Source organism: Hemicordylus capensis, chromosome 10, assembly GCF_027244095.1.
Source record: "Hemicordylus capensis ecotype Gifberg chromosome 10, rHemCap1.1.pri, whole genome shotgun sequence".
Classification (NCBI taxonomy): Eukaryota; Metazoa; Chordata; class Lepidosauria; order Squamata; family Cordylidae; genus Hemicordylus; species Hemicordylus capensis.
Window position 1 is genome coordinate 11,185,154 of NC_069666.1, and position 22,706 is coordinate 11,207,859.

Sequence of the window (22,706 nt, forward strand, 5' to 3'; positions counted from 1 at the left end):
TCACATCTTTCTTTAGCTTGTAAGCCTGGGACTGTGTCACCTTACTGTATAACACCTTGCAAACTTAGGGATATTAATAATAATTAATAATAATAGTGTCAGGCATCAGAGAAGAAAAAATGCATATACATGAAAATCTGTGGCACTTTTGTGGGTCAAAGCCATCTAACAAAGTGGGCTCTGGCCCACAGAAGCTTTTGCCACAAGCCTTCCAAAAGTTTTAGAAACGGAGTAAGAGAAGTACCAATTGTAGTACTCAAATAATGTCACAGCTTAATGCTCCACTCTTTAACCTATGACTTCTCTACAATACCTCTCCATCAGCTGCTCTTCTCCCAGGCAGGCTCCAAGATTAGAAATACACATGAGCCTTGTTCAGACATGTTCTACAAGTGTACAGATATCTCTACACTCGTACATGTTTTTGTGTGAATGACTGTACCTGGGTTCAACCTGGGTACTGGCCCCTCAAATGCATGGCACAGATAGAAGTGTACTGCTTTACCTGCGTTCAACATAACATGTGAATCACTGGTGTACACCGTACACTCGTACGGGTGTTGAACATAATATGTGAATGGGGTTATGGTTGAAAGAAAACTGGGAAAGGGGTTGGTGGCATGAAACTGTGGTAGAGGATTCATGGAACACCCTCTCTCCCATACTCTGCTTGAAATTCATTCTCTCTCTCTCTCTCTCTCTCTCACACACACACACACACACACATACACACACCCCTATTATTACTACTACTGCTGCTACTACATGCTTTCTCTGACACACTTACACATTCTCTCTCCCTCTCATAACCACAATCCACACACACACCCCGCCCACACACACAACTTTACAGTTGCTTAGGAATGATGTCTTTGAACACAGGGACCTGACTGGGCCTCACGGGTGGGTCCACTCAAAGCTGCAACCATGCATAACCGAGTGTGGCATTTTCTTAAGATCTCCAGTAATCTAGTTCTGACCTTGTGCCAATCAAACACAAATCTAAGGCCCAGAAGTACATCCCCCGTAGCTTTGAAGCCACTGACATCAGGAAAAAAAACACAAATACCAAAGCTAGTCCGTAACCACATGCTTTGCATCCATCCGTTATTTTTACATGGTATTTCTCCACTTACCTTCGTACCACACCAATAATAACAGTGTTCTCGGATGGTTTTGTTGTTCTAATGGACCTTGAAGAAGAAAGAAATCAACATCAATATACTTTACAACACCTCTTGACTGTCCCTGTTCACACCACCATAGTAGCATCCTTCCTGGTGGCTGTTGCTGATATCTCCCTTGAGTTTCTTTTTAGGTTGTGAGTCCTTTTGGAACAGGGAGCCATTAACTTCTCATTCCTTTTGCTATGTAAACTGCATGGAAAACTTCTCTTGTGGAAAAGAAGTATATTCATACCACTTAACAATAGCAGCAGTAACAGTAATCATGATGATGATAATTTTTAAAAGTTCAACCACAAGAGGGTGGTTAGGTTTAGCCGCAAGAGGGTGCCAGCAAAGTTAGCAGCTGCAATTTCCATATACAGGTCGAGTATCCCTTATCCAGACATCCGAAATCCAGCATGCTCCAAAATCCGGACACCAGGCAGTAACAAAAACCAAAAACAAAATGCCTCAGCTCACTCGCAGATTCCCAATTTTGCTGCTTGTAAACATGCAGTCAAAACTTACTTATTTCAGAAGGCTGTTAGTGACAGGGGTTTTGTCTGTAATTATCTCTAGTTGCAGCTCTGTTTTTATTGTGAAGCTTTTTAATGTTTTTGATGTTCTTGCTTTGGCGCTAGAGAGAAAAGGAAAAGTCCCCCTCCTCCACTCCCTGCTCAGTCTGGTGCCTGCTCTATTGGCGTCTGTTTTGGCGCTCTGGATCCCATGCTCAAGATATCTCATGCAAATATTCCAAAATTTGAAAAAATCCAAAATCCGGAACACTTCTGGTCCCAAGCAGTCTGGATAAGGGATACTCAACCTGTATCTTGATACCATGGTATCAAGAAAGATTTTTAGCCATCTTTCCTTTAGGATAGTAAGCTTATGAGATCACCCAGCTTTCTCTGTCTGTGTACCTGTCAGTTTAGTTCTTACCAGAACTTCTTGTTTTCCCCTCCTTTTTCTTTAACCTATCACAGAAACATAGGAACTGGCCTATATTCAAGACCATCCCTGCTGCTACTGGCTGCTGCTGGTGGCTGCTTCTGGTGTTTATAGACCCTGAGCCTTTTGGGGACAGGGAACCATCTTCTCATTATTTTTCTATGTAAGCTGCTTTGAAAACCTTTCTGTTGAAGTTAGTACTTGGAAGCTGTCACTGGTCCACCTAGCTCAGCATTGTCTACACTGACAAGCAGCAGGTCTTCAAGGTTTCAGGCAAGAGTCTCTCCTAACCCTACCTGGAGATGCTGCCAAGGATTGAACCTGGGACCTTCAGCATGCAAGGCACGCACCCTACCACTGAGCTAAATACCCTTTCCCTAAGGGGAATACCTCATAGCAGCCAGTGCTCACATGTAGTCACCCATCCAAATGGAAACCAGGGCAGACCTTGCTTAGCAGGGGGATAATTAATGCTTGCTGTCACATGACCAGCAATCCTTCCGTGTCCCGAAGCTGTTGCAAATCCATTCCCTTGGTGCACTCCAGGTGTGATGGGACCCCCATGTGGGTTATTAATGGGGCATTTGAAGCTATCCTGAATCTGGAGGATTCAAACCTACATCCCGCCCACACCTTTTCATCCCTGACAGCCAAGAGGACTCACCGGCATAATGCTTCTGCATCAAAGTATCTTGAATGCCTGTGATCAATAATAATGATTTCATGGTGCTTATCCAGAAAACACTCAAGCGCGGATTCAGGCGTCTTGGCAATGTTACACCTAAATCCAGCTTTCTCACACGCCCAGCAGAATCCATTACTCTGGTTGTCTTCTTTGGCAAACACTAAAAGTACCTAGTTCAAGGGAAAACAAACAAACTGTAGCATGCAAAACTTTAAAAAATATATATATATAAGGATACTCAAGCTTCAGCAATTTGCAGGTTTGTTACTGAAATGGTTACAGTATTTCTCCATGAGTTTGTATTTCCCTGTATTTATATACTGTATTTACAGTATTTCCCATATGCCCATGTATTTACAGTATTTTTATATAATACAGTATTGTATTATATGCTGTATTTACCGTATTTCCCCATGAGCCCTTAAATTTGGTACACAAGGTTACAGAGTGTGGGAGCCACTTGTGTGAAAAGGTAGAGTATAAATGTTTAAAATAATTTTTTTTAAAAAGAAAGTAAACAAATAAGGCTGTACGGAATGGTCACCAAGTGAAGATTTTTGTCTCTTCTACACTCTTTTCCATAGCTGATTGTGGACAGTTTTTCCTTCCCAAAAACCTCTGCCTTTCAAAACAGTGTCTTTCAGTGGCTAGGATCACTGATCCCAGCCAATCAGGGAGAACATTGTGAATATGATTACATTATAATGCCACCAGCCAGTCAATTTTGACATGTGAAGAAGTCACAAAGCCAAATCCTCCCTCTGAATGGGTGGGTAATTTTTTGCTAATTATTAGAGAGTGGCAAATGAGAGTGGGTGCTTTGTGTGAGCGGTGGTGAAAGCTTTCACAAAAACCATTCTCCTCTGTCCGTTTAGCCTTGTTTATGAATGAAAATGTAATGACTTCTCCCCCGTAAATTATTGTCACAGAGGCCAGTGAAACAATAAGAAACATACTTTGAAAAACAAGATAGGTCGAAATATTACATACAGAGCTTTAAAGGTTGCCAGTGTTAAAATTCCTTCAGCTTCTTTTACCTGTAATTACCTTTTTAAAATTCTTGCTGCAAATAACATCCATAGCTAGCTAACTGTTTTTGTTTGTGTTAACGAGATGTGACAATATTTTGATGATACACTGTGACCCTAACCTCCTTTCCTGAAGACTTGGCATGGACCATTCATCAGACCACAGATGGTCAACTTCCTGGGGGCTACTCAGTATCCCTAGAGTGGTCTGGGTACCCAACATCTATTTGGCTGTACAAACTGATTCCCTCATGAGCAGCTGGACGTTGTTCCAATTGGTTGCATCTGAGAGAGTGGTGAGGCAGTGAGGCCATTGGCTCAGCTGGAACCAACCACGGCTTAGTCCCTCCCCTTCCAGAATTACATTCATGGGTAGTCATTTTATCTGGTTACACTGGAGAGGAATTTGTGTATGTGAGTCTCTGTGCACACACACACACACACACACACACACACACACACACACACACAAAAACACAAAATGTAAGTGTTACAGTTCGGGAGACAGTCTACTACTATCACTGGTTCACATCCACACTAAGTTACTCCTAAGCAGACTTATTTAAATTAATGGGACAAGATTACTTGTCCTATTAATTTCAATGGCAGTATTCCGTGTTAATTTTCTGAAGCCTGCCAGTCAGGCTGAGGGGAGGGGTTTGCTGAGCTTCCGCGTGCAGCCAGCCAATCAGGAGCAAAGCCTTCATCCTCCTCCCTCCCCTTCTGCAGCAGGCACATCACTGAGGCCGGGTCGGCTTCAAGCTGGTGGTCCTCAGAGGGGCACCAAATAGCGTAGCTGCAGTGTGGGGAGGCAGGAGGGCTGCGAGAACCCCTGGGAGCCCTTCATGTACCTCTAGCGGTACTAGTACCCTCCGTTGGGAACCCCTCATAATTCCAAGCAATTCTAGGCCTTGCAATGGTGCTTATGCTTTGGATTAGGTTGCTGGAATTCTCTCGATAAATTGCACCATTAACTTTCCATGCACGTTTTTCTGAGAGTGAGGGATCTGGGCTTCTAGAAGCCCGGCTTCCATTTACAGTAACGTATGGCTGCCAGGACAAAACTCTTTGTTATGAGAAAGACCTCTGCTGCAGTTTAAGCTATATTTAGTGAGGTTAATTTATGACAAATCAGACACAGGAAGGACAGTCTTCTTCTTTTTTAAACAGCAATGACAAAAACTCAGTAACGTGGTAGTCTGGAGGCCGCCTCTTTGCAACAAGCTTTCTGGGAAACTGCAGTGGGTAACGTGGTCCATGATCCCAGATTTGCAAACGGAGCTGGTGAGGAAATAGCCCTCAAGAGAATAAATGAATTCAGCTCTGTCATTAATTCATTGGGCAGCCTTATAAAAGCCATTTTGCCTCAGCTTCCCATCTGGGAATAATATTTCCTGCCTGCCCCACGGGCTTCTTATAAGAATGACTGATATAATGATGTGCATTTCTAGACAGAACTTCAGAAGTTCCAGAAGACCATTTAAACAATTGAGTCCATTTTAAAATGGCGTTTGAGTGGATAACCAAGGCCCTTGGGCCTCAGATGTCAAATGGCTTCGAGGGCCAGATTTGCATGGAGTGTCAACCTCACACAAGGAATTATCTGCACAAGGGAAGGGGGAGGTTTGTGTTGTGCCTTCCACCTTGCAAACTGAGTGCCAGTCATGGTCAACAGATGAACTGGTGTTTCGTCTCTAGTCGAAATATTGAAATCCACAGCTGTGCCTGTTTCTATGTGTTCCTCTGCACTTCCTTAGAGCAGTAATAGTCACAGGGCCAGATTATGATATGCTGAGGCCCTAAGCTATGTCACACTTAAAAGGCCCCATAGCATTTTACACACACACACACACACACACACACACACACACACACACACACACACACACAATTTGCCAAAGCATAAATGCCATTGCAAGGCCTAGAATTGTTTGGACAGAATTGTTTGGAATTCTATTCCCAACAGAGGGTACTAGAAGGGCTCTCTACTAAGGGTAGATCCCAGGAAAGCATAGAGTCACCCCCGTTTTGTCACAGGCTCCCAGGGGGTACTCAGAGCACTCCTGCCTCCCCACACTGTAGCAAGCCAGAGGTTGCCGGTTCGAATCCCCACTGGTATGTCTCCCAGACTATAGAAAACACCTATATCGGGCAGCAACGATATAGGAAGATGCTGAAAGACATCATCTCATACTGCATGGGAGGAGGCAACGGTAAACCCCTCCTGTATTCTACCAAAAACAACCACAGGGCTCTGTGGTCACCAGGAGTTGACACAGACTTGATAGCACACTTTACCTTTATATATATGTGTGTGTGTGTGTGTGTGTCTGTGTGTGTAACAAATAGGGCAATAAAAATAGAAACAATTATTTATTTTTACTTGGCAAAGATGAAAAAAAAGTAAAACTGAGTAGACCCCCTGCTCTGTGGTTCATCCTTTGTTCAAGTGAGGTTGCTGGTGGCAGAGCTTTTTGTGGTTGCCCCCACTCTATGGGATGCACTTCAGAAACCCATCTGGCTCCTTCCTGGCTGTTATCCCATTGCTGCCAACTTTTTTTTGTTGTGAAAGGGTGTTTTCCTCTGGCTGACGAGCATGCTGTTTAGTGTTTTTAGGCCAATGCTATTTCAAATCTAGCTGGCTTTCTTTCTTTCTTTTTAACAGTCATTTTTAGGTTTACTATTTTAGGAATGTTTAGGAATGTTTGTATTTATGTTTTATGTCATTCTATTTGTTTCTATCAGGGCTGAGCTTCAGTTCAGATTTTGGGGAGACCAAGAGGTGGAAAGAGGGTAATCCTTGCATCTTCCCAAGTAGGATTGTACACTAATTACAAACCAGTAGAGCAACTAATGGTGCAGCAGGGAAATGAGGTTGCTGGTTCAAATCCCTGCTGGTATGTTTCCATTCCAGACTATGGGAAACGTCTATATCAGGCAGCAGCAATATAGGAAGATGCTGAAAGGCATCATCTCATAGTGCGCGGGAGGAGGCAATGGTAAACCCCTCCTGTATTCTACCAAAGACAACCACAGGGTTCTGTGATCACCAAGAGTCAACACCGACTCGATGGCACACTTTACCTTTAGAGCAACTAAGCTTCTAAGAGCAATTCTCTGGGCCACTCGGTGTCTAACTAATGTAATATTAAGACTGGAGACAGGAATGCAGAAAATCGAAGTAAGGGCATGGAGGTTAATAATCAGCTATTGGTTGAGGTCCAATTTTTCCCAGCAGGGCTAGCCTCCTTAATGTTTACTGATAAGTTTCTGGAAGCTGACTTTAGCTAGGAAGCTTTCACATATGGCCTGTCTAAAGAACTCCTTATGTTCCTAGGTTATAAACAAACTAAAGGGGTTCTAGACATTGAATACCAAAAAGAAATCAAGATGGTATTGGAGGCTATGAGAGGGCGAATTACAAACTCTAGCTGGGAGCCTGCAGGCTATTTGCTTTGTTATGTTTTGCTTACGTATTTATTTGATTTATATACTGCCCTTCCTAAAGTGTCTCAGGGCAGTTTACATTAAAATCAAAAACCATTTAAAAGCTGATTAAAATCAAAACTAGATATCATTACAAGCCAGGCTAAAAAGATGGGTCTTGAAGGCTCTCCTGAAAGCCTCCAAGGAAGATTGTATTAGGGAACTTGCGTTTGGGGTGGTATAGAAATGTATTGAATAAAATAGATAAGATAAGATAAGATAATTCTCTCATGTCCACAGGGAGAGCGTTCCACAACCTCGGGGCGACAACTGAGAAGGCCTGATCCCAGGTTGCCACCAGATGAACCAATGACACTTGAGGACAGACCCCTCCTTATGATCTTAATGAAAGGTGGGGATTTTGTGGAGAAAGATGCTCTCTCATTTAACCTGGACTTAAGTCATTCAGGGCTTTAAAGGTAATAACCAGCACTTTGCCCAGAAACATATCAGTAATAACCAGCACTTTGCCCAGAAACATATCAGCAGCCAGTGCAGATGTTTAAGAACAGGCATAATGCAGTCTCTCTGGGGTGCATTAATCTTGCCCAAACACTGGAAGATGTTTTTTAGAGAGAGAAATAATGTCCTCCCATCAGCTGTGCTACAGGGGAGCTTTACTAAGACCCCATTGGTTAACCAAACCTGCCCTTGTGGCAATCGTGCAATTGAACAGGAACATAGGAAGCTGCCATATACTGAGTCAGACCATAAGTTCATTTAGCTTAGTATTGTCTACACCAGGGATTCCCAACATTGAGTCCCCAGTTGTTATTGGACATCAGCTCCCATAATCCCCAGCCCCAGTGGCCTTTGGTTGGAGATTATGGGAGTTGAAGTCCAATAACATCTGGGGACCCAACTACTATAAAATTGTATTGATGTCAGAGGAATGAAAATGAAAAATTGGCAGGAATGCTCTCTCACCATGGAGAGAGCACAACTAGTTGTTCACTGTCGTCCCAACCTTGACACTAACCCGACCCAACCGTGTCCTCTGTGCAAAAATGACTGCAATTTTACCCTAATAGTTTGGGGGGGATAAGGATAAAGAAGAGATGAGAACACAGAGAAAGCTGCAAGCGCAACAATGCTATCACCTGTTTTCCATATCTAGGGTAGCAGACATCACCAAAACCCATGAGGAGCCTGAGATTATACTGATGGGCAAGATCGTTTTGCTCTAGCCCACATTTTTTATTGTACACTGCTCTGAGTGCCATTTGGCAAAGAAGACAGCTAAAAAAAACCCTGAAATAAATAACAACACACAACACACATACATACTTATCTATGAATACACTGTAGAACTGTAAATTTCCAGGGTGGCTTACCTGAAGTTGATCTTGGTGGAGTCTCATAGGGCCAAACTGCATATCTGTTCCCACTGCCTAGAAAAAAAGAACAGGGCAATTTTAAGTGACTCTGGGGCTTCCAAAGAAAGAACAATTATTATTCGAGCAAAAGAGGTCTGTGATTTACCCCAGCTTTGCAGATACATGACAATCATTCAATGTCAGCCTGTCTTGAGGCTGCCTTTGGGAATTTAGACGCGGTGTGGCAACACAAGATGACAAATCAACAGACTGATCTGGAAGGCATTCTTCACATTTCTAACTGAAAGCAAAAGGTATTAGTCATAAGGACAGCTACCTGCATCATTAGCATTATTGACTTCTTTAAAAAAAAAAAAAAAACCACACACACACAAATCAGTATTTGGAAAGCTCTGATCCCAGTAAACAAAGTGTCTGATTTACAATCTGCGTGAGCACTTTATTTCTGTAGTGTTGTGATGACACACAGGGACAACTCAACCAATCCAAAGATCTGCAAGATGCGTTGATGGCTACTTGCTAAGAGTGCTTTAAAAAAAAATGGATTAGACACATTGACAAGTCCTATTCAGACATTACTATGTGTACACAGATGTCTGTACACATGCACATGTTTGTGGATGGATGACTGTACATGCATTCATTCTGAATGGCCCCCTTAAATGCAGGGTACTGATGGGAAGTGTATCCATGTGCTGAAACATAAGGCTGTTATCACAAGCAGCCTAACCCAGGCTATGGCAGCCGAGCCTCAGTTAGGCTGCTCGTGTGCAGCGCTGGGATACGTGTGGATCCCAGCACTGCCTGCCCGCCTAACCCTACTTTGAAGCCCGGGATTTAGCAGAGGTTAAGAGCATGGGTGAGCCCTTAAACCTGGTGCCGGGATCATGGGTGTGCTCAGCCCGCCTAGATTGCCTGTCCCACGTGGGTATCGTCTCACAGGGGAACTGCTCTTCGTGCAGTTCATTGTGGGATATCCAGAGGCTGAGATGAGCAGCACGGATTGGAGCCATGTGGAATGCCTGGGGGAGCATGAGACGCACTCCCAGCACAGCCTGCTGGTCGTCTGGGGTGAAAATAAGTTGGCAAAGCCTTCCACACCTCCACCTGGTTGTGTGAATAGCCTCAACCTGTGAATAACTGTATCTGCATCCAGATACCTGTGTACCACTGTGGCTGGGAATGATGGGAGTTGTAGTCCCAGTTTCATTTGCTGCTCTCTAATAATTAGCAAAAATATATATATATCCATCTAGGAACCCAAGTTTGAGAACCCCGGGTGTACACAGATTTTATTCATTCATTCATTCATTCATTCATTCAATTTCTATACCGCCCTTCCAAAAATGGCTCAGGGCGGTTTACACAGAGAATAAACAAACAAACAAACAAACAAACAAATAAATAAGAAAGATGGGACAGGGAGCCAGGAGAGGTCCATCAGTGGCTATAGACCTGGAGGCTTCATGTTCAGAGGGAATAAACCAGAGTAGCTACGTAGGGGGCAGCCCATGCTCAAACTGACCACCAGCCTCGCGCTCACTCACTGCCTCCCATGTTCTCCCAGCACTGCTGCCGCTGGCCTCCATGGTGCATTATAACATACTGTCCTGGTGCAGTATCACAACCCAGCGTCAAGCCATGACATCATGATACCATGCCAAAGCGGCTGCAGGGAATGGGCTCGTGGGGAGGGCATTGGCCAATGGGAAGGCAGGAAGGAGGGAGGGAGGGAGAGAGAGGGCTGGTGGGCCTGAGGCAGCAACTGGGCCCCCCAAGTGGTGGGGCCTGTGGCAGCTCTCCCCCTGTTCCCAGGGCCCCAGGAAGCCTCCTTTTCCCTCAGGGCCCCAGGCCATCCATGTTCTTGGAACAAAGCTACCCAATTATAGATTAGTCCCCTGCAGGAAACTCCTGATTACTGCGTGTGGAGACAAACCACTGGGTGGCTGCTGATGGAAACATCCTGAACATAGGAGCATGGCATAGCTGCCATATACTGAGTCAGACCCTTGGTCCATCTAGCTCAGTCTTGTCTACCCAGACTGGCAGTGGCTTCTCCAAGGTTGCAGGCAGGAGTCTCTCTCAGCCTTATCTTGGAGATGCTGCCCGGGAGGGAACTTGGAACCTTCTGCTCTTCCCAGAGCAACTCCATCCCCTGAGGGGAATATCTTGCAGTGCTCACACTCTAGTTTCCCTTTCACATGCAACCAGGGCAGACCCTGCTTAGCTAAGGGGACAAGTCATGCTTGCTACCACCAGACCAGCTGATATGAAGCACCCTAAATACTTTGTAAATAATTATTAAGTTATTAAAGGGGGACCTGTAACAAAGAGGTCACCTCAGATCTGAAATGTCATGGGCTACATTGGTGAGGTAGATAAATAGACATATTTATTTACAACCCACGGTCAGCTTACAAATCAACTAGAAATAGTAGAATAAAAGGAGTCCTACAAGAGGGTAACAGTTGCTAGAAGATATTAAAACATCAATCACATACAGTGCCAATCAAAGACTTAACTAGCAATTTCTAACAATAAAATATAAATATAAACTAAAAATTCAGGGAGAACATAAGCATGAAATAAAAGACTGACAATGGAGAGGAACGGACAGAATAGGGGGTCACTGATGGGCTGGAGGAAGGTGAAATGGAGTGTTGGAAGGGTCTGGTCAGAATGGTTTTCTTTGTTTTCTTACTTCCTACAGTATATTTTGTGGCTTTCACACAGCTCCCACCCCCCCACCCCGCCCCAACTGCACATTTTTTGTTAAAGTTTGTTTCGTTTTGGTTTCAGAGCATCCTCTCCTTGTTGATGGGTTTGCTATTTTCTCTCTCTATTTTTCTTTATATAACCTATGCCCTACAGGGCTGTTAACACCATCACCAACCATCCCTGGCTGTTAACACCATCACCAACCATCAATGGTTTTCCGTGCTCCTCCCTCTTCCCTTCCTTCTCCCACTTCTCTCTTACACCCTCCCCTCAAAACCTTCCGGTGCTATTGGCTGCACTCTGTTGATTGACAGGAGGAAAAGACCTTCCTTTCAGAACCTTTGTTCAAACACTCCATGCTGTGTGTTCTCTGCTTCTTTGGCATGGGGTGTGTGTGCTTTTTTGGTTCTGGTGGGGAGGTCAGTGCTTCTGTCCCAAAATTAACATTTTGGGGCCTCCCCGAAACACCCTTACCAGGAGCTTTGGGCAGCTCTGCGCCTACCCACACACCCTATTAGCAATCTGCAATCAATTAATAGATTGGGCTACAACCTTGACAGATGTGGCTGCTGAACATAAACGTACCACACTGTTGTTGTTTTAAAGTTGGTTTTTAGCTGTTTTAATGGCAAAGCAGCCCCATCGCCCTATTTTAAAATAGATGTTTTTGATGCAACTGTTAACAGACTCACAGACACACACACACAAATAGATTCTGATGACGATGAAAGTGGCATTTTTACAATGTTATTCTTCACAGTAAAACCGCACTTTATGATCAAATTTAATCCTCTGCCGTCCAGCATTTCTTCCAGTGAGTAATTTTAAAGAGCCAGCAGGCCTATCCCACATGCCACATGAAGGCCCTTCAAAAATTATATGGTTTCTCCGCAGCTCTCTTGCTTGCAGCTCAGTCCTTAAGACTCCTCAGATGCCCTTTCATTTATTACTTTGGAAATCACCCATTTAATTTTAAATTTAAACTAAAATCCAGCGCAGAAACAAGAGCAGGACGGGGGAGGAGAGAAGCCAGTGGAAGTCAGGAGGAAGGGAAAGCAGAGAGAGCAGGATACCATCTGGACTTAAATCAAAGTTCTGCAGGGACGTTTGACTTGCATCCCGCACGAAGAGATTTTGAGTTGCTTCAGTTCAGGCCTATTGTTTTAGCTAGACCTTTGACTGAAATTTGGGGTGGTTTCAGGAACAGGGACACAGCCATTATTGGGCAAGGAGGGGACATCATTCGACAAGATGGAATGTGCAAAGGAGAGGGCTTTGAGCTCTGGAGAGCCCAAGCGAGTTCTCTCCTGTCATTTCAGGCAGCAAGCAACATCTATTTCCCTTTCTCTCCCTCACTAGAGGGAGAGAAAGGGAAATAAAAAGCTGTCAGGCAGCAAACAAATACGACGAATATTGATATACTGCTTTTCAACAGAAGTTGCCAGAGCAGCTTACCTAGATATAAACAATCAAACAAGCAAGCAAGCAAATAAATAAAATGGTTCCCTGTCCCCAAAAGTCTCACAATCTAAAAAAGAAACTTAAGATAGACACCAGCAACAATCACCGGAGGGACGCTGTGCTGGGGATGGATAGGGCTAGTTACTCTCCCCCTGTTATATAAAGAGAATTGCCACTTTTAAAAGGTGCCTCTTTGCTCAGTTAGCAGGAGTTGCCCAAGACTGGCAGGGAATTTAGGACGGACAAAAGGAAATACTTTTCCACATAGTGCATGGTTAATCTATGGAATTCTCTGCCGCAGGACATGTTGATGGCCACCTGCTTCGATGGCTTTAAAAGTGGCTTATACAAATTCATAGAGAACAGGACTATCAATGGCTACTAGTCTTGAGGGCTATGGGCTCCCTCTAGGTTCAGAGGTGGGATGACTCTGAATACCAGTTACACAGAAGTAACAGCAGGGGAGGGGGCCTGCCTTCATCTCTATCCTATGGGCTTCCCGGAGGCATCTGGTCGTCCCTTGTGGGGAACAGGATGCTGGACTAGATAGGCCTTGGGCCTGATTCAGCAGAGCTGTTCTTATGGTTTGTTTGTTTTTTGTTTTAGCTACTGCCCTTCAAAACAAAACAAAACAAAACACCTAGCAATTTTGTTCAGTCTCTCTGCATTTATTTAATTTATGTTTGTTTGTTCGTTCATTCATTCAGTTTCAATACCGCCCTTCCAAAAACGGTTCAGGGCTGTTTACACAGAGAAATAATAAATAAGATGGATCCTTGTCCCCAAAGGGCTCACAATCTAAAAGAAACGTAAGATAGACACCAGCAACAGTCACTGGAGGTACTGTGCTAGGGGTGGAGAGGGCCAGTTACTCTCCCCCTGCTAAATAAAGAGAATCACCACGTTAAAAGGTGTCTCTTTGCCAAGTTAGCAGGGCTTAGCATTGGGCTTAGAGCTGTTTTGTTTTTGCTTTCCTGCCTCCTACTTCCACAGTTATTGCTTATTTTACAGTGAGGCTTTGCAATACAACATAACGCAACAGTTCTCAATGCTTAAAAAAAAAATACACTGAAAGACAAATATTTTCTATTCATGCAAGAAGATGGGCTTGTTGATTTAGAAATGTGAAATAGATATTTTACTGTAGCAGCCTGACATAACGGTCCTGAGTTAGCCAATAACTTTGTACACGACACCAGAGAACAGAAAACATGCCCTGACCTAAATGACGTTGCCTCTGCAATACTTTAAAGAAAGGAGGGAAAAAACCAGAATAACTTGGTTAACAAATTGCAGAGTCAGCAAAAAGTCAAGGAAGGCATGAATTGCATAAGAGATGCCATTTCATACACAATAACATTTCTGACCATAACCACAGTTCTCAAATGCATATTCTGAAATCTTTGTTTCTGTACACTCATGTTGCCAATACCAAAGCCACAAGCATCTTCAGTTTTAAATGATAAGGTCCTTTGTCCGCAGTAGAACCTCACCAAAAACGCATAGCTACCTGAGTTTTTATTTAGTCCAACAACTAGATTCAAGTGCTATCGGCCGGCGTTTTTGTGTGTTTCTTTTATTATTTACCGTGCACAACTAGCTCTGGTATTGCATGTAGGCTGCTGCCTAGGACAGAATTTGGCAGGGGAGGAGAGCTCCTCTTGCGGTAGCTAGTGTGAATTGTACCCTGTGCCAAGCTGGGTCTGCCTTGGATTGCATTTGGATGGGAGACTACAGGCTTGTTCACATGACATAGGAACATAGGAAGCTGCCATATACTGAGTCAGACCATTGGTCTACCTAGCTCAGTATTGTCTTCACAGACTGGCAGTGGCTTCTTCAAGGTTACAGGCAGGCATCTCTCTCAGCCCTGTCTTGGAGAAGCCAGGGAGGGACCTTGAAACTTTCTTCTCTTCCCAGAGCAGCTCCATCCCCTGAGGGGAATATCTTACAGTGCTCACACTTCTAGTCTCTCATTCATAAGCAAACAGGGCAGACCCTGCTTAGCTAAAGGGGCAAGTCCTCCCCTACCTGCTGGCCCCTCCCAAGCCAGTAGCGTCACCCTTACCCAGTGCTGCGGTAGCTCCCATGGCTCCTCCTCCATGGGTTTTAAAAAGGAAGTGTGAAGCATAGATGTGGTGGCCTAGAGAGTCTCTGCTGTGTTCTCTCCCATTTTGAATAGGGAGGAAACCTGGCAGGAATGGGGCGGGGGGGGGAACAAGAACAGGAGTAGGTGAGCAGCAGGGAGGGTCAGCACGGTATTCTGCACCGCTGGCCTGGGAGAGGGTGGCAAGTGGGGACACACCATACGACGAGATGAGGCAAGGCGGCAAGGCGTTGCTGAACACCACTGAGCAAAGGGGATGTGGCATCTGGCCATTGCCTTATCCTGCATTTCTCTGCTTCTACTGTATATTTTTAAATGAACTCTGCTTAAGCAGCCATGCATTTGTTTATGAAGAACAGTGGCATGTAGATATTTCAAATAAGCCAGCATGCCAGCACATAGTTGACCCCGCGATTGGGTGCATCTAGGAGAGAACTCGGCAGGGGAGGCCTGGCCTTAGAGAGAACCAATGCAGAAGACACAGCCTTCCACCGGGCAGCCCTTCCTTGAGGCAAGGTGAGGTCATTTCAGGTGAGTGTGCAAGGAGGGGCAGCAAGCACTGCTTCCCCCTCACAAGCACCCCCTCGGGGACTTCCTTGACCCTCAGGCATGGGCTAATCTTGGGCTGGCCTTCGATGAATCACTCAATACAAGGCAGGTCAAACGTTCAGACATATGAAGACATGCAAGACTCACTCCATCATGCCTGGGAGTGACTGCCATGTGGTTCCTCCCTTCCCAGACCTCAACAGCTGTATAACATTTATGAGCCCTTTCACACAATCATCTGGGGGTGGTTTGTGGGAGGGGAGAACCCCTACCCTGATCCCCACAGATGAGTAGAGCTTCCGACAGCTCTGCTAGCTCTCCCCACGAACGATGCAGGCATCCTCAGGACCCATTCTTAAAAAACGGAGCTGGGTTCCCCAAGATAGTGGGAAGTATCCCATAATGCATTGTGCTCACAGAAGAAAGGCTGCCCCCAGTACCACAACCATTCTCCTCTGCCTGGCCCCTCTAGCTGCACAACTCTATGACAAAACATGCCAGCTGCCGGGCACAGCTTTGACCAGAGAATCCAACGCAGAAACTCTGAGGTAGGGAAGGCGCTGCTTTCGTCTTGCCTCCGTGAAAATCGAGGTTTAAAAAGTCAGGCTACCCATGTTTGTGAGGGCTGAGTTGGAGGGCTTCCTGTGAGTTCTCACAAACAGTACTAGCTGAATATGCTGCTTCTTATCTTTACGTTGCTGATCGTGAGAATGAGCCCTGTGTAAGTCACATATCCTAAATGTACCTATTTTCCTCTTCCCTCTTCAGTCATTTTATACTGCTTGAGATTGTGTGCCATTATTTCAAATTGGAAAAGGAGTGAATTGACAGGAAAAGTTGGGATACTCATGCAGTAAGCAAATAACTAAGTACCAAAAAAATAAATCAATAAAATTCACAGCAACCTATGTGTGCATATACCGCATGCACAGATTTCCACCTTCTCCTCCACCAATTTCTAATAACCAGAGATAAGTTATTTACTAAAAAGAAACACACACAGAGACACACATACTGGAAAGAATCCTAAAATAGACAGGGCCAAACGAATGTGACTGATGGGAATCAAAGGGCAAACAAAACGAGACAGTGACCTGAAATAACCCATGAAAGCCCTTCAGGTTTCTCCCTCCCGTGAGTCATTCCGTGCCATTCAGCCAGAGCAAGGCAGTGGGGCGGGCGTGTGTGTGTGGGGGGGCCTCTTAATGGCTTCTCTTCCCACAGAGTCAAAAGCCTTCAGTGAGCTTGCTCACAGGATACTTAATCAGGACAGGGGAGGCGAGGGAAGCATGGAAAAGTCAAGCTCATCACGTTATGGGGGTACATGACGTGGGAGGATGCGGAACAGATCAGAACCACTGGCAGAGCAGCAAGGAAAAAGAGAAAGGCGGTGTGTGTGTGTGTCATTTCATACCAGAAATCTTTCCGAGGAGACGTGCCAGGGAGCAAATCTGGGGCTTCCGACAAGCAGAGCACCTCTTGGTTACAGGATTAAACCCTGGAACTGGCAATCAGCAGGATGTCAAGCTCAACCAGCCTGACCAATGAGAAAGCTCCCTTCCACTAATAGGTCAGAACAGATCAGGTGGCACTCCCTGGTCCTCCTATAAAACCTTCTGGGTCAGGCCTGCTCACTAGTTTGAACAATTAGGATGCTCTGCTGATCTTGGCCCATGAGTGACCCCTGAGGCCCTATTGAAAGAAGATGCACTCCCAGCTGCTACTGGTGCTTAACTTTGGGGCGGGGGCGGCAATGCCTTGGCGTGCTTTTCAGCCGCTGCCTTTACCTAGAATGCAAAGCCCCCATACCCGCTTCCAGTGACACAATGACTTTCCTGTTTGGACACAACCACAAACAACAGTTTCCTGCAACCTGGGAGCAAAAATTAAGAGTCACTACATGTAGGTGGTTGCGGGGAACATATTAGCAAGGGAACATATTGCGGGGAACATATTAGCAAGGTGGTTGCGGGGAACATATTCCTCATTCTTGTCTTCGCCTGTATATCTGAATGCAGCCAGTACGAGATGTGGTCACAGCCAACATCCTGGATGGCTTTAAGAGGGGTTTAGATAAATTCATGGAGGACAGGTCTATCAATGGCTACTAGTCTGGTGGCTATAGGCCAGCTCCAGCCTCAGAGGCAAGGTGCCTCTAAATACCAGTTGCAGGGGAGCAGCAGGAGGAGAGAGGGCATGCCTTCAGCTCTTACCTGTGGGCTTCCCAGAGGCATCTGGTGGGTCATTGAGTGAAGCAGGATGTTGAACTAGATGGGCCTTGGGCCTGATCCAGCAGGGCTGTTCTTATGTTCTTATCAAGTCAGACCCTTGCTCCATCTAGCTCAGTATTGTCTACACTGACTGGCAGCAGCGTCTCCAAGGCTTCAGACAGGCGTTTCCCCCAGCCCTACCTGCAGATGCTGGGGATTGAACCTGGGACCTTCTGCATGCCAAGCAGATGCTCTGCCACTGAGCCATGGCCCCATCCTTGCCCCTCTCGCCCCACAACTCACAGCACTGGGGCCTGATCCAGCAGGGCTTTCCTTATGTTCTTATTTCCACCGACTGCAAGCCACTGGAGCAGTGTTCTTCACTATAAGGCCTGGGGCCCTGAGTGCATCTCCCTGGCTAATTGTTTATTGGGCCTGTGTGAAGCTTCGGCCCAAGACAGAGAGTACCCTTCTCAAGGGAAACAGACTGAGCCCTCTTGAGCCCCTGCACCATCTTGGAAAGGGAGCACGGAGTGTTGGGAAGCAAAGTCCTTCCCAGCGCTGTGCCCACAGAGCTCTGAAGAGAGACCTCTGTGGTCTCTCTTCAGGAGAGACCCTCCCAGAACGGAGAAACGCGTAGCACTGTGCAGAGGGCAGCACAGCGAGAAATGGCTCTGGCATGGAAGGCTTTTTGCTCAGTGAAGTGCACTGCTCTGGAGAGTCCTAGGTACCTGAGATCCTTTCAACTGGAGACACCTGGGATTGAACTTGCGACCTTTTGCTTGCAAAGTATATGTCCTACCACTGTGGTACGGCCCCTCCCTTCTCCTTTCTGCCCAAAGGAACGCTCAAAGGTGTCGAAACCTGGGTGGTTGTTTGTTCTCATACGCATTTAATGGCACCGTTATCATGCACACAGTAGTCCTTGAGGGTATTCTTTCTTTCTTTCTTTCTTTCTTTCTTTCTTTCTTTCTTAATAACCATACACACAAGTCTCCTTCCAAGCAACCGAACTGGTGCTGGCCCACTGTCAAACCCCACCTGCTGCACATTAGCACCAAATAAACCTCTCAGTTCCTGGGCTGGCTTCTCACCTCTTTTACAACCGCATGCAATCCAGAGTCACACAATTAAGGCTGGCAGATTTACAGCTCCCTCCACCTATGGTGTCGAGGAAGGGTACACACTGGCTCCTTCCAAGTACTCCTCTGGCAATTAGGAGCCACTGGTAATCAGGAGCTGGAACAGCCAGGGAACAAAGAGTCCCTAGTTGTTTTGCCTTCTGCTCGCCAGATTACAAAAAGGACAAAGGTAAAGAGCTCTTGGATAGCTCCGACTGAATGCTGTCAGTTATTTGTTATGGAGGGATCTTGGAACAGAGGACTCTAGTCTTCAGAAATTATTCTTCCAGCATTCCAGCTCTCTTTCTGCCGTTACACTGTATACAGGCAGAGGAGCAATGGGGAGAGATCTATGATTTGTGCACTAGTTTCTTTTTCAAAGATGATTCAGGGACATGTGGGACCAGCACAAGGCATCCTTGGGCAACTGCTGAGGGCCACGACTCCCAGGGAGCCCACTGCTAAAATCTGCTCTGGAGAGGATTGGGCCCAGCCCGGCTGATACTAGCCCATTAACTCCACCATGATAAGGGGAGGGGAGTCTATCCAGGCATTTTATTTATACATTTATATCCTGATCTTCCTCCAAGGTCGCAAGTTCAATCCCGGGTGTCTCCAGAGCAGTGTACATGGTTATGTTTATCTTCACAACAGCTCTGTGTGGTAGGTTAGACGGAGGGATAAGCTCCTGGCTCAGAGTCACCCAGTGAGTTTCATGCATGAACAGGTCCCAGTGAATCCTTAACAGTGAAATGGCCAGGCAACTATGGATGTGTGCAACTGGTTCAAACTGAACGGGGCTCAATTTTAACCAGCCTGGTTTCAGCCGAACTGGGCCAGGTTCGGATCGAGCCAGTTTGGCTTGGTTCGATCAATTCAGCTTTGCTCGCAATCCTTACTGGATTGCAAGCAAATGGGGAACCCTATGGGGTTGAAAAGGGTGGGCGGGGGATGGGAAGTCACCTTACGTGCTGCCATGTCATCTCCTCGGCAGTGGTGGTTCCTCTAGGCCCTCCCAGTGCCCCCCTCATCAGCACGGAGCCCATGTGCAGAGGCCCGAATTGGGTCCCCACTAATGGGAGCACTGGCGGGGTCTAGAGGAGCTGCTGCTGGCCCACTGCCACCCTGGTGCGTAAGGTGATCTCCTGCCCGCCCCCACCCATCCTTTTCAACCCCATAGGGTTCCCTCTTTGCTTGCAAAGGGGAATCCTTACCAGATCCCCCTTTGCAAGCATGCAGAACCAGGCCAAACCGCTTCGAGTGCACGAACCGAACTGCTGGCTGATTCTAATGAACCGCCTCCTAGACCGGCGATTTGGTTTGAATTCTGTTTGAATGTGAACCGAACTGCCTGGAACAGTTCTGTGCATACCCCAACGGAGAACAATTTGTAATGGGGCGGCGAACAGATAAAGATGATGATGGTCTTAATAATTAAGAATGAATAACATACAGCAGGGGTAGGCAACCTTGGCTCTCCCACTGTTACTGAACTACAACTCCCATCACCCCCAACTGCAACTTACTGTGGCAGGGGATGATGGGAATATGAGTTCAGCAACAGCTGCCGAGTCAAGGTTGCCTACCACTGAAATCCTTCACTGTACTTGGTGCTTTTACGCCAAGTTTTTGGTGCACGTGACAAAGCAGTCACATGAACCAGTATTCCTTGAAATGTGAAGAAGTATGATTCTATTAGTAGTAGGATTATTCTAATACTAAGAAGTATTATTTGTAGTCTTTACAACAGGAGTCTCCATGTGCGACTGCAGTGGGCTCTTATTATGGGCTCTTTTGAGGAAAGATGTCCAGCAACAGCTTAGTCGTCATGTTGTTAGATGTTTCACGCTCCAGCTCATCTATTTCCACAAATTATCATGTCTGTTGCAGAACGAGGAAAGGCAGAGAACCTGGCACAAAACCCAGCAGACTGCAGTAGGCCAAAAGTTCCCAGCAGGCCAGACAGAGACTTATGGTGTTTGTTCTATATTAGAAAGCTGTCCTTGTCTGGAGAGCAAACGGTGACTTACATGCACCCATGCGCACGCACAGAGGACTCGGTTTTCAAGGCTGCTGCATAATGGTAACACTTTCTGAAGTCAGCGCTGACGCAAGGTCCCGAGCACATGTGAGAGTCGCACCAACAGCATGTACAGTACATAAGAAATAGCATGGCTTATAGCATTATATAGGAACAGAGGAGTCAGACCATTGGTCTATCTAGCTCAGTATTGTCTTCACAGACTGGCAGCGGCTTCTCTAAGGTGGCAGGCAGGAATCTCTCTCAGCCCTATCTTGGAGATGTTTCCAGGGAGGGGACTTGGAACCTTCTGCTCTTCCCAGAGCGGCTCCATCCCCCAAGGAGAATATCTTACAATGCTCATACTTCTAGTCTCCCTTTCATATGGAACCAGGGCTGACCCTGCTTAGCTAAGGGGACAAGTCATGCTGGCTACCACCAGACCAGCTCTCCTCTCATTCTTGCCTGTGCGCCCACTCCAAAAGGACAGGCAGCTGAAGGGCAAACAGGAGCCAGCAGCATAGTGTAATGGTTAGAGTGCTGCTCTGAGACCGGGGAGACCCAAGTTCAAATCACTGTAGAGCCATGAAACTCATCGGGCGACTCTAGGCCAGCCGTTTCTCTCTCAGCGAAACCTACCTCATAGAGTTATCGTGGGGATAAATACAACCATCTTCACTGCTCTGGGCTCCTTGGTGGAAAAGCAGTACATAAATGTAAAAATAAATACATGTTTGCCATTTTATAAAATTTTGTCCCTCTTTTATGCATGCCCTCCTCCCCCTCTTTCCTTTTTTAAAAGTGCCGGGGCAGCGGGATGTTGCTGCCTCGTTGGCACCCCAACCAGTGTTCTCTCTAACAGGGATTCCCGGATGTTGTTGAGTACAACTCCCAGAATTCCCAACCAAAGGCCACTGCAGCTGGGGATGTGCTGGGAGTTGTAGTGAACACACCTGGGAATCCCTGTTAGAGGGAACAGTGACCCCAATACTCTGCTGCCTGAAGTGAGGGGATCACCCCGCCTCATAGGAAGGCCGCTGCTGCTTTTTGCTGATCGTAAGAAATCCATAAATGTACAACATAACAATGTGCAGCGAGTAAGAGTTGCAGTCAGCTAGTTCTATTCCCCCCACCCCAAGTAAGTTGAAATTTCCAAATAAGCTGGAATTACGATTTCTCCAAAGTGCAATTCAAAAGAGAATTTCAGTTTCCTCTCAAGGAGAAACAAAACATTGGAGAATTTTCTCAGAGGCTTCCTCCACATGCTGCACAAGCAATTCATTGGTTGATATCAAATTCAGATGGAACTGATCTTTTTCAGCAAACAGTTATGGACATGATCCCTGGGGCAAGTGCTGGGTGGGAAATGTGGATCCCCATGCCTTAGGTGAAACTAAACTGGCCGGCTGTTCTTAGGCTAAGACTGTTCTCTTCCCTTTATATTAGGATTCATTATGCTCATCCTCCACAAAAAGCAAATAAAGTGCTGAGGGAGGGGAGGTAAGACAGAAAGAAGTGATTTAGTCTGTCTTCCCATTTGTCAGTTACACATGATCATTCTTTAGGTCAGAGGTTTGGAATAACAAAAACCTGATTTCTAAAACACACTGCTACTGTATTTAGTGGCAAATACCCTGTCGTTCACTTTCTTGTATTAACCGGACCTTGCATTTTGCCAATTTCAGTGTATACATCTCCTATTTTAAAAATAAAATAAAATAACTTGTTAAAAGAGATACTCATCACTGTCGACTCCTATTTGTCAGGTTCCAACCTTGGATTCAGATGAAGCTGATCAACTTAACCCAGAGGTTCTCAATCTTTGGTCCCCAGATGTTGTTGGTTGGGGATGATGGGAGATGTAGTCCAA

The 22,706-nt window shown here is 45.8% G+C and overlaps 1 protein-coding gene across 8 annotated transcripts in view; it reads right to left on the reverse strand.

Moving 5' to 3' along the window:
- PDE8A (phosphodiesterase 8A) overlaps positions 1-22,706 on the reverse strand; it is a 157,885-nt gene that overhangs the window by 33,422 nt on the left and 101,757 nt on the right. For 5 of the 8 annotated variants that reach the window (XM_053272962.1, XM_053272966.1, XM_053272959.1 and 2 more), the window contains exons 2-4: positions 8,648-8,704; positions 2,779-2,969; positions 1,137-1,193 (exon numbers count right to left, since the gene is read on the reverse strand). In XM_053272962.1, coding sequence (XP_053128937.1) covers positions 1,137-1,193; positions 2,779-2,969; positions 8,648-8,704 — 305 coding nt within the window. Of the gene's footprint in view, positions 1-1,136; positions 1,194-2,778; positions 2,970-8,647; positions 8,705-8,795; positions 8,984-14,897; positions 14,914-16,899; positions 16,976-22,706 lie in introns of those variants that run through there. The other 3 variants (XM_053272963.1, XM_053272965.1, XM_053272964.1) reach the window with 3 other exon arrangements.